General features: G+C 39.6%; 1 protein-coding gene across 5 annotated transcripts in view; it reads right to left on the bottom strand.

The window, feature by feature from the left end:
* htt (huntingtin) overlaps window positions 1–12828 on the bottom strand; it is a 265277-nt gene that overhangs the window by 89298 nt on the left and 163151 nt on the right. For all 5 annotated transcript variants that reach the window (XM_063049530.1, XM_063049527.1, XM_063049531.1 and 2 more), the window contains 3 exons: window positions 9157–9212; window positions 5260–5408; window positions 4022–4158 (listed from right to left, as the gene is read on the bottom strand). In XM_063049530.1, the coding sequence (XP_062905600.1) occupies window positions 4022–4158; window positions 5260–5408; window positions 9157–9212 (342 nt within the window). The remainder of the gene's footprint in view (window positions 1–4021; window positions 4159–5259; window positions 5409–9156; window positions 9213–12828) is intronic.

Raw genomic sequence — 12828 nt, forward strand, 5'->3', positions numbered from 1 at the left:
TATATCTTATGCTACATCTACTGTTTTTCCCTTATCCACACTGTTTGTTACATCTTCAAAAAAGGCTCACAAAATAGTCAATTATAATTTGCCTTTCAGAAAAGACTGCTTCATGGTCTTCTTCAATGTCCTGCAATTATTTCCTGAACACTGGATTCCAGCATTGCCCAAAGTGAACAATCGCTTAATGAACACCATTTGACAATTATTTTGAACTCAGTACGGACATCCCATTTCTATGCATATATGGCATTCCTCCCTAACAGAGATAGTAACTGCTTTAGAGAAAGTCAATGCCTCTGGTTTTTATAAAAAAGTCAAACCCAAGGATGTTTCACAGTCCAGTTAATTGACAGTGATAAATACTGTGACTAATTCAAGTCTCGTTAGGTTATCACAATGTGTTCTAGACCAGACATTCAAAAAGAGGAAACCAGCTTAGTTGCTTTAGCAGCCATAATCAGAGCATGGTTCAAAACAAAAGGCTACTGTTATTGTCTCCAATGAGTGAAAAGTAACTCCTTTAATAGCAATTACTCATTCGTTATCTCGATCTTCACAACCCTACATTACAAACAAACTTTATTTCTTCTGTTCGATGTGAATAAATTGTGAAACAATCTCGTATTCACAAAGAAAGGATATACAGCCACGGAAAAGGTACAACCCATGGTTACCAAATAATCATTGGTCTAACACAGTAAAGCAATGGCAAATTGCATGGACTGATTTATACCTGCTTTCGTTTAGAAGATTAAGACCATAAGACAAAGGAGCAGAAGTCGGCCATTCGGCCCATCAAGTCTGCTCAGCCATTTTATCATGAGCAGATCCATTCTCCCATTTAGTCCCACTCCCCCGCCTTCTCACCATAACTTTTGATGCCCTGGCTACTCAGATACCTATCAATCTCTGCCTTAAATACACCCAATGACTTGGCCTCCACTGCTGCCCGTGGCAACAAATTCCATAGATTCACCACCCTCTGACTAAAAAAATTTCTTCGTATTTCTGTTCTGAATGGGCACCCTTCAGTCCTTAGGTCATGCCCTCTCGTACTAGACTCCCCCATCATGGGAAACAACTTTGCCACATCCACTCTGTCCATGCCTTTCAACATTCAAAATGTTTCTATGAGGTCTCCCCTCATTCTTCTAAACTCCAAGGAATACAGTCCAAGAGCGGACAAACGTTCCTCATATGTTAACCCTCTCATTCCCGGAATCATTCTAGTGAATCTTCTCTGTACCCTCTCCAACATCAGCACATCCTTTCTTAAATAAGGAGACCAAAACTGCCCACAGTACTTCAAGTGAGGTCTTACCAGCACCTTATAGAGTCTCAACATCACATCCCTACTCCTATACTCTATTCCTCTAGAAATGAATGCCAACATTGCATTCGCCTTCTTCACTACTGACTCAACCTGGAGGTTAACCTTAAGGGTATCCTGTATGAGGACTCCCAAGTCCCGTTGCATCTCAGAACTTTGAATTCTTTCCCCATTTAAATAATAGTCTGCCCGTTTATTATTTCTGCCAAAGTGCATAACCATACACTTTCCAACATTGTACTTCATTTGCCACTTCTCTGCCCATTCTTCCAATCTACCCAAGTCTCTCTGCAGACTCTCCGTTTCCTCAGCACTACTGGCCCCTCTACTTATCTTTGTATCGTCAGCAAACTTAGCCTCAAAGCCATCTATTCCATAATCCAAATCATTGAGATACAATGTAAAAAGAAGCGGCCCCAACACGGACCCCTGTGGAACACCACTGGTACCCGGCAGCCAACCAGAATAGGATCCCTTTATTCCCACTTTCTGTTCCCTGCCAATCAGCCAATGCTCTATCCATGTATGTAACTTTCCCGTAATTCCATGGGCTCTTATCTTGTTAAGTAGCCTCATGTGTGGCACCTTGTCAAAGGCCTTCTGAAAATCCAAATATACAACATCCACTACATCTCCCTTGTCTAGCCTACTGGTAATTTCCTCAAAAAAATTGTAATAGGTTTGTCAGGCAGGATTTTCCTTTAAGGAATCCATGCTGAGTTCTGCCTATCTTGTCATATGCCTCCAGGTACTCTGTAACCTCATCCTTGACAATCGACTCCAACCACTTCCCAACCACCGATGTCAAGCTAACAGGTCTATAATTTCCTTTTTGCTTCCTTGCCCCCTTCTTAAATAGCAGAGTGACATTTGGAATCTTCCAGTCCTCTGGAACCATGCCAGAATCTATCGATTTTTGAAAGATCATCGCTAATGCCTCCGCAATCTCCACAGCTACTTCCTTCAGAACATGAGGGTGCATTCCATCTGGTCCGGGAGATTTATCTACCTTTAGACTATTCAGCTTCCTGAGTACTTTCTCTGTCGTAATTGTGACTGCACACACTTCTCTTCCCTGCCACCCTTGCGTGTCAGGTATACTGCTGATGTCTTCCTCAGTGAAGACTGATGCAAAATACTCGTTCAGTTCCTCTGCCATCTCCTTATCTCCCATTACAATTTCTCCAGCATCATTTTCTATCGGTCCTAGATCTACTCTCACCTGTCTTTTTACTCTTTATATACTTGGAAAAGCTTTTGGTATCCTCTTTGATATTATTTGCTAGCTTCCTTTCATAGTTAATCCTTTCCCTCTTAATGCCTTCTTGGTTTCCTTTTGTAAGGTTTTAAAAACTTCCCAATCCTCTGTTTTCCCACTAATTTTTGCTTCCTTGTATGCCCTCTCCTTTATTAACTTTGGCTTTGACTTCTTGTCAACCATGGTTGCATCCTTTTTCCATTTGAAAATTTCTTCTTCTTTGGAATATACCTGTCTTGCACCTTCCTCATTTCTCGCATAAACTCCAGCCACTGCTGCTTTGCTGTCTTTCCCGCCAGTGTCCCTTTCCAGTCAACTTTGGCCAGTTCCTCTCTCATGCCACTGTAATTTCCTTTACTTCACTGAAGTACCGACACATCAGATTTCGGCTACTCTTTTTCAAATTTCACAGTGAACTCAATCATGTTATGATCACTGCCTCCTAAGGGTTCCTTCATCTCAATCTCTCCAATCACCTCCGGTTCATTACACAATACCCAATCCAGTACAGCCGATCCCCTAGTGGGCTCAACAACAAGCTGTTCTAAAAAGCCATCTCGCCGACATTCTACAAATTCTCTCTCTTGAGATCCAGTGCCGACCTGATTTTCCCAATCCACTCACATGTTAAAATCCCCCACAATTATCATAACACTGCTCTTCTGACAAGCCTTTTCTATTTCCTGTTGTAATTAAGGGGTGATCTGAGATGGAGAGGTGATTAAAGCATTTGATAGAGTAGATAATCTATTTTGTTTGGTAGTAGAATCTAAAGTCAAAGTAAATTTATTATCAAAGCATGCACATGCTAACATATGATACCCTGAGATTCATCTTCTTCCATCCATTTACAAGAAAATGAAGAAATACAATAAGATTTTACAAACAAAAACAGGACCAAAGTCTGACAAACAATCAATGCACAAAATAAGACAAAGTCAGCAAATTAAAAAAAAAATATAATACTGAGAACATGTAAAGTCCTTGAAAGTGAGCCTGTTGGTTTTGGAATTAGTTTAGAGAGGTGGTGAGTGAAGTTATCCTCACTGGTTCAAGAGCCTGATGGCATGGATAAGCAAAAGAGCATAACAAAATTAGAACTAGGTCATGTAGACACAAAGCAGTTCTTCACACACAGTGGCAGAAATATGGAACTCACATCAAAAGGAGGCAGGAGGGTGAAAGTCATCAGCAATGTCTGGTAAGTTCTTGTTAGGTAGGACTACAGAAGACTATAGTACTGAGGGCAGTAGATAGTGTTAAGATACCATGAGTGGTAACAGCCACAAACAATTGTGATATTGGTCATTTTGAAACCAAATCTCTGTACCACGTTAATACAAACATTGTAAGTTATAGAATAGGAAGGATATGGGGTTGGGGGCGGGGTTTGATAGCAGCAGTATTTTAAAACAAAGTTAAGGATGTACCTGGTGGTACTGGATAAGCCTCAGCAACATAGAAACCACCACCTCCTTCTGTGTTTCCAGCTCCTTGCCAGCATCTGCTTTGTTGGTCCCTCGCAGAACAAACAGATCATGTACTATAGGCTGGAGTGCCGGGATTGCTATGGCAAAGTACAAGAGGAGAATTTGTCCACTGGAAATTTAAAAACATTAGCTCTTCAGAGAGAAAGTTTTTTTTAAACGTTAAACAAAGCAGTTTGAAATTCAGCCAAAAAAAATTATGCAAGTACACAATAGTATCTGAAAAGACCCTATTTTTCCTTTACCAGTACCAAAGTCAGATCTCTAAAACCTTCAAAAGAAAAACTTTGAAAATTTGCCAGGATCTTTCCCCTCAGCACATACTCATGTGCTCATTCCATATACTCACCCCCCATGGAGTGAAAAGGCTGCCCTCAGGTTCCTTTTAAGTCTTTCCCTTCTCACCCTAACCCTAAGCCCGGATTCTGAGGAAGACCCTTACTAGTCTGGAGAAAAGCTCATGGAAAAGACCACCAGTTATATTCAGAAAAATGAAATCATTGACAGAAAAATAAAACACTTAGTCACTTTGCAAAAAAAAAACTACAAACCAGCATTTTAGAAAGCTTACATCACAAAAAAAAATTCACTGGCCACTTTATTAGGTACACCTGCTTGCTAATGTAAATATCACGTAGCAGTAACTCAATGCATAAAAGTATGCAGAAATAGTCAAGAGGTTCAGTTGTTCAGGCCAAACATCAAAATGGGGAAAAAATGTGAACTAAGTGATTTTGACCGTGGAATGATTGTTGGTGCCAGAACAGGTGGTTTGAGTATCTCAGAAACTGCAAATCTCTGGAGATTTAAGTCACAATGGTCTCTGAAGTTTACGGAGAATGGGGCGAGAAACAAAAAAAATCCAGTGAGCAGCAAGTTCTGGGGAGAAAATGCATTGTTAATGAGGGAATCAGAGGAGAATGGCCAGACTGGTTCAAGCTAACAGGAAGGTGACTAACTCAAATAACTGCACGTTACAACAGTGGTGTGCAGAAGAGCATCTCTGAACACACAACACGTCAAATCTTGAAGTGGATGGGCTACAGCAGCAGAAGACCACTCCTGTCCCTAATCAATTGGCCACTGAGTACATGTTATAACTGATTTGGCTGTCAATTTGACCTCGGATTTTGCAGTAGTTGTACACCAAGGAGTACAACGCAGGGAGCAGGCGTCATTACCATGTGTAACAGCTTTCCGACCGCTGGCCATGATCCCGTCACACAGCTGGATAATTTTGGGAATTCCGATGATCGGCTTGGAGTGATAACGCTCGTATGACAGCAGCACCAAGAAGAAAAATATATTTGGAATGATGGCCTCTGATTCTCTGAAAGATAAAATTATAGAAACAACTTGCAAATTAATAGGATTTGGGGGTTATATTTAAAGCTCCCCCCCAAAAAAAATACCATATACCTCTATCCCTAAAAATCATTAAATTTTTAAAAAATTCTTTTTACATCAATTGATAACAACAATGTTGTACTTTATATTAAGAATGCAGATCTTTAAGAATGCTTGTTCAAGATACATACATTCTGCTGAATATTGATCTTCAAATACATAAAGTGTAAAAGAGGATATCAAACCGTTGGAAAATGATCCTGGAGAGGTAGTAATGAGGGACAACGAAATAGTGGACGAACTGAATAAATATTTTGCACCAGTTTTCACAGTGGAAGACACTAGCAGTATGGTGGAAGATCCAAGTGTCGGGGGTGTGAAGTTAACATAACTAGAGGGAAGGTTCTTGAGAAACTGAAAGGTCTGAGGGTAGGTAAGTCCCCGCGATCAGATGATCTACACTCCAAGAGTTCTGGAAGAGGTAGCTGAAGAGATCGTGGAGACATTAGTAATGATCTTTCAAGAATCACTAGATTCTGTAATGGTTCCAGAAGACTGGAAACTTACAAATGTTACTCCATTCTTCAAAAAGAGAGAGACAGAAGAAAAGAAACTATAGGCCAGTTAGGCTGACCTCAGTGGTTGAGAAGACGTTTGAGTCAATTGTAAAGGATGTGGTTTCAGGGTACTTGGAGGCACAAGGGAAAATCTTGCCCAACAAATCTGTTGGAATTCTTTGAAGTAGTAACAAGCAGGATAGACAAAGAATCAGTTGATGTTGTGTACTTGGATTTTCAGAAGGCCTTTGACAAGTTACAGGTACTACAGGGAAGATTCTAGCATGGATAAAGCAGTGGCTGATTGGCAGTAGGCAAAGAGTGGGAATAAAGGGAACCTTCTCTGACTGGCTGCCAGTGACTAGTGCTGTTCCACAGGGGTCTGTGTTGAGACTGATTCTTTTTAGGTTGTATGTCAATGATTTGGATGATGGAATTGATGGTTTTGTTGCAAAGTTAGCAGACAAAATGAAAATAGGTGGAGCAGCTGGTTGCTTTGAGGAAGTAGAGAGGCTACAGAAGAACAAAACAGATTAGGAGAATGGGCAAACAAATGAAAAGGTTGACTATTTTTTAAATGGAGAGAAAATACAATAAAACTAAGGTGCAAAGGGACTTGGGAGTCCTTGTGCTGGATTCCCTAAAGGTTAATTTGCAGATTGAGTCTGTGGTGAGGAAGGCAAATGCATTGTCAGCATTCATTTCAAGAGGACTAGAATATAAAATACAGGATGTAATGTTGAGACTTTATAAAGCACTGGTAAGGGCTCTTTTGGAGTATTGTGAGAACCTTTGGGGCCCCCTATCTTAGAAAGGATGTGCTGAAACTGGAGAGGGTTCAAAGGAGATTCACAAAAATGATTCCAGGATTATATGGCTTGCCATATGAGAGACTGTCTAATGGCTCAGGGCCTGTATTCACTAAAATTCAGAAGAATGAGGCATGACCTCATTGAAACCTAGCGAATGGTGAAAGGCTTTGACAAGAGTGGAGGTGGAGAGGATGATTCCTATGATGTGAGAGTCTAAGACCAGAGGACACAGCCTTTAAATAGAGGGGTGTCCTTTTATAATGAAGATGAGGAGGAATTTCTTTAACCAGAGTGTAGTGAATTTGTGGGATTCTTTGCCACAGGTAGCTGTGGAGGCCAAGTCTGTTTGTATGTTTAAGACAGAAGTTGATAAATTCTTGATTGGTTGGAGCATGAAGGATAGAGGGAGAAGGCAGGAGATTGGGGCTGAGAGGAAAGTTGGATCAGCCATGATAAAATGGCACAGCAGTGTCGATGGGCCAAATGGCCTAATTCTTGCCTATACGTTATGGTCTTATGAAGTGGTTTACAGAAATTCAGAATATTCTGGTCTGCAATAACTGGGCAAATCCATAAGACACATGACCAAAATCAAGCCAATTGGCTCATCGAATCTGCTTCACCAATCAAAGCTGAATATTTTTATCCCCATTCTTCCACTTTCCCCTTGTAAAATCAGAAGGAACTAGCCTGAGTAATATCTGTGACTCAGATTTAAATTTTAAATCCCACATAAAGAAAGTGGCCAAAAGGGCATTTCTACACTTAAGAAACATTGCAAAGGTTCATCTGTTTCTGTCATGCAATGATGCTGAAAAACTACTTTATGCCTTTATATTAAACAGACCAGATTACTGCAATGCACTTTTTAAGTGGACTTTTAAAGCAATCTATTTTCAAATTTCAACTCATTCAGAAGGCTGCTGCTAGACTCTTAACTAAAACCATGATAAAGGAGCATATCACTCCTGTCCTAGATACTCTGCTTTGGCTTCCTGTATCTTTTAGAATTGATTTTAAGGTTCTCTGACTTGTTTTTAAAGTTCTCAATGGTCTGGAACTGAAACACATCATAGAATTGCCTTTGTTTTATACTCCTGCTCAAGCTCTCAGATCTTCTTCTGCCAGTCTTTTAAATTTAAACAATCTCTCTCAAAAGACTGTGCATCCAGATTCAGGTGAGGCTTTTAAATGCCAGTTCAAAACCTATTTATTCAGCCTTGCTTTTACCTATCATTTTGTATTTACATGCTTCTACTTTATGACTTTGAATTACACCGCCTGTATGAAAAGTGCTCAATAAATTATTATTACTTTATTATAACCCTTAAACCCGATACCAATCAAAAACCTATCAATTTCTCCCTTAAATGTTCTCAATGACTTGGCCCCAGCGGCCACAAGTTCCACAGATTCACAACCCTCTGGCTGAAGAAAATCCTCATTTCAGTTCCATCGGGACATCCCTTTATTCTGAAGTTGTGCCCTCAGATTCTAGACTCTTACTGATGGAAACATCCTCTCCAAATCCACTCTGTTCAGGCCTTTCAGTATCAAGTAGGTTACAATCAGATTCCCTCCTCATCCTCCTGAACTTCGGCGAATAGAGACCCAGAGATATCAAACATTCTCATAGGTTAAGATTTAATTCCTGGGATTATTCTTGTGAACTTTCTAAGGTCCCTCTCCATGGCGAGAACATCATTCCTTAGATACAGCCCCAAAAACACTTTGGAGGTAGTGACAGTGGAAAACTTTGAAAGCATGTATTATTTATCAGCACAAATTTTACCAGATTATTACATAAAACTAAAATTGATCCAAATGCCATTTTTTTCCCTAAATCTGAAAAATTTCCAAAATAAAAAACAACAGAATGAAAAATAAGTGGGAAAAAAATCAAACCCCAATCATTACTCAAAAAGTACACAAATGGGGATTTAAGAACAGATATGGGCAGTATTTTCAACACTCTGCAGTTGATTTGTCTAGAGAGTGAATAATGGCACAACGTGATTCCATTTGCAATGTGATACTATAAATGCTAGTGAGTGTGTTCCAAGTTACATAGGAGCAGAAGTTGGCAAACTAGCCTCGTGTCTGCTGTAAAGAAGAAACTGTAATTGTTCAGCACACCCTGTGTTAACAAAAGTCCTCTCAGAGCAGAAAATGAAAGGAATGGGGAAGAATAGATTAAGACTTGGGTAAAAACAAGAGGACCTCAGGGAAAATGTTTTAGCATCTGAATCACTAAGGCATAGAAGACTGTAGACCAAGTGCTGGTAAACAGGATGATTAAGCACGAATAGTTAACAGTTGTCAAAATAAAACTGGACACTAATCCCAAGATGTTCATACTCACCTGAACTGGCCCACTTCTATGTATTCAAACTGCTTTAGAACAAACCCGATGAATACCTACAATGAGAATATAACTAAATCAGTCATTCCATTACATACAATTTACAGCAGAAACAGGCCAAATGTCCTTGGTCCACAAGATCTTTTCACTCCATTTCACCTCATCTTCTATAATAATTGATCACATTCTTTATTCCTCTCCAAATATACTGCCTGAACTGCCGAATTCCAGCAGCATTTATCGTATTTCTCCAATGTCCAGCATCTGCAGAATCTCTTGTGTTTAAGAAACAGGTCAGTGTTTCACACTCCACAGATGCTGCCAGTTCCATTTGCTGTCTACAGAATTGTGTTAGTTTTCTTTAACATTAATAAACTCGAGAACTTATTTCCCCTTCACCTACTTGTTAGCTTCCCCTTTGATACATTTATATTATTTGCTCCAAAGTGCCATTCCCCAGATAAAGAGGCTACCCCCAAATTGCTTACAGGAGTTATTAGTGACCATCTTACAAGTAAAGCTCCTAGTTTTTCAAAATCCAGCTCCATCAGTAGAAACATCAATCCCATGTTTACCCAATGATCACTTTAATTACCAGTCCTCTCTTCCTTCATAGATACAGCTCCAGTTACAATATTATCCTTTCTTTTTTAGTTTCTACAATGCTCCTGTATCCTTTACAATGTTTTTAAAATTTGTAAATATACTTTACTATGGTGCTGTGTGTCCTGCTTCCTGCCTGTGTAACATATCCTAAGTGCATAAACAGTATGGTTAATACAAGAGATTCTGTAGATGCTAGAAATCCAGAGCAACACACACAAAATGCTGGAAGAACTCAGCAAGTCAGGCAGCATCTACTGAGAGGAATAAATAGTTGACATTTCAGGCTGAGACACTTCAACAGGACGATAAAGGAAGAGGGAAGATGCCAGAATAAGAAGAAGCGGGTAGGGATAGGAGCACAAGCTATGCAACATATCATAAAGATGTTTGTGCATTATCACAAGATGAGAATGTCCAATATAACTTTAATCTATATGGTGTGTGTGTGTGTGTGTGTGTGTATATATAAAAAATATATAAATTTCTCTGTAGTTATAACTTTACAGTATAAAATATACAAAATATTTCATGTAAAACCCTTTACTATTCAGTGGATCCTGGTTAATTGGGCCTTATTTTATTTAGGACATTATGTTGGTTCATCGAGGCAGCAGACTGTTGCCAAACAGATTCTAACTGGCATCAGATGCAAACACTTGTGTGGCCATTAGACACTACACCGTGCTTAGAATGATCAGTTTTTAAATAGTGTCAGGTAAATGTGCTCGTGTTGAAAAAGCAGTCATTTTTGTCACTGACGTATGGTGAGTCATAAGCAGTAACACAGTTCAGAACTGTTTTGTTCACTGCAGTTTCAAGTATTCAGGCTTGGAAATGCCAGGAATGGCCAAGAGTGAAAATAAAACAATTTCACTACTTCAACATATAGTACTGTGGCATTTGTTGTGTTTTAACTTGTTTTGTATTTCATTTGAATACATAATTTGTTACTCAGTTAAATGGTAGCTTGTCTCTTTTTATATATACCTTTTAACTATTTCCATGAAATGTCAGCGAACTGGAGCAACTGCTTAAATGGACCAAACTATACTGAGAGCCCCGATAAACTGGAACCACTGTATGTACATTGTAAACATAATTATATGTTTAATATAACTTACTTTTGAATGTTCTGAATGTTACTTCTCTATGTGCCTTCTTTGCATTTTTAACACTTGTAAACTTAGTCGCTACTTGAGAATCCATCCTCTTTTTTCTCAGTCATCCCCTTTCACCCACCTCCAATGAAACACACCAATGTTTACGTTAATTTACAAATTTTTTTTACACGTTCCCCAAGTTTGCTCGTGCCTCCTTGTATTTTGAAGTAGTTTTCATCACTCACATTAATCAGTCTGTGTGGTATTAAGTTCCATATTCCAATTAGTTCCTATGAATGGAGTCCTTCTGAAATTTATGCTTGGATTTATTAGTGTTCATCTGTTGCTTGAGGAACATATTTGCATGAAAGGTGGCTCCGAGAAGATTCTTAGGTCAGCACTGAAGGATGTGACTTACACTCAGTGGCCACTTTATTAGGTACAAGAGTGGCACCTGGTGTGGTTTTCTGCTGCTTTAGCCCAACCACATCAAGGTTCCATGTGTTGTGTGTTCAGAGATACCGTCGCCTTCCTGTCAGTTTGAACCAGTCTGGCCATTCTCCTCTGACCTCTCTCATTAACAAGGTGTTTTCGCTCACCAGATATTTTTTTGTTTTTTTGCACCATTCTCGGTAAATGGAGAGGTATGGTGCGCTGCAGGTTGACGGGAATAGGCAGTTTAAATGGCAAGGCATGGACTAGATGGGCCAAAGGGCCCATTTCTGTGCTGTACTTCTCTAGAGAATGTTGTGCATGTAAATCCCAGGGGATTGGCAGTTTCTGAGAGATATGAACCATCCCATCTAGCACTACAAAGTCTCTTAGATCACATTTCCTTTTCATTCTATCGTTTGATCTGAACAACAGTAACCTCTTGGCCATGTCTGCATGCTTTTATGCATTGAGTTGCTAATATATGATTGGTCGATTAGATACTTGTATTAACATCCAGGTGTACCTTTACAACAGACTGTATTCTCTTCCATAGATGCTGCCTGGTCTGCTGAGTTCCTCCAGTAGTTTGTGTGTGTTGTTTGGATTTCCAGCATTTGCAGACTTTCTCTTGTTTGTACCTAATACAGTGGCCACTGTGTGCATGTAGAAATGTTGAGCTAGCTGTGCCTCCACTCCCTGGAAACAAACAATTCTGGAGGCTATCTGCATTGTTGAGAGGATTTTCCTTTCGTAGTGGGTGGAAGTGGAAGGAAGAAGGTGAATAAAGGATCACATAAAATCAGAAAGATTAAGAATTTATTTTCTGAAAGTGTCATGATCTACTGCTTGGACATGTGGCAGACAAGTCCTTGAATATGTTCATGGATAAGCTTCTGAATGATGGGCTACTTGGAGTTGATTTAAGGCCAGCAAAAGATCAGTCATAATATTATGGAAATTATAGACTCAAGGAGGGATTGTATTACTCCAGTTCCTAAACCGTTATATTTACAGATCTTATTTCTGGAGTACTGAGAGGAAAAATGCAGTTGGCCACAATACAGGAGTAGTATGGATAACCAAAAATAAGAGCTTTATTTATTTGCTTATTTATTTGAAGTTTAGCGATACAGCGCAGACTAGGCCCTTCCAGCCATACTGCCCCAGTAACTCCTGACAACTCCAATTAATCCTAATCTCATCACAAGATAACTTACGATGACCATTTAACCCTCCTGGCACGTCTTTGAACTACGGGAGGAAACCAGAGCACCTGGGGAAAAACCACGCATTCCACAGAGAGGACGCACAGAAAATCCTTACAGAATGGCCACGGAACTGAGTTCTGAACTCTGGATCGCTTCAAGCTTTTATAGCATTGTGCTAACCGCTAGCCTACTATATGTACTGTGAGTCCATCACTAATAACTCCTGTAAGGAACTTGGGAGTTGCGTCTTTATCCAGGGAATTGCACTTTAGAGCAAATAATCATGACATATGCATGGAGCAAGAACTGCAATTGAGCAGTAC

Source organism: Mobula hypostoma, chromosome 5 (genome assembly GCF_963921235.1).
Source record: "Mobula hypostoma chromosome 5, sMobHyp1.1, whole genome shotgun sequence".
NCBI lineage: Eukaryota > Metazoa > Chordata > Chondrichthyes > Myliobatiformes > Myliobatidae > Mobula > Mobula hypostoma.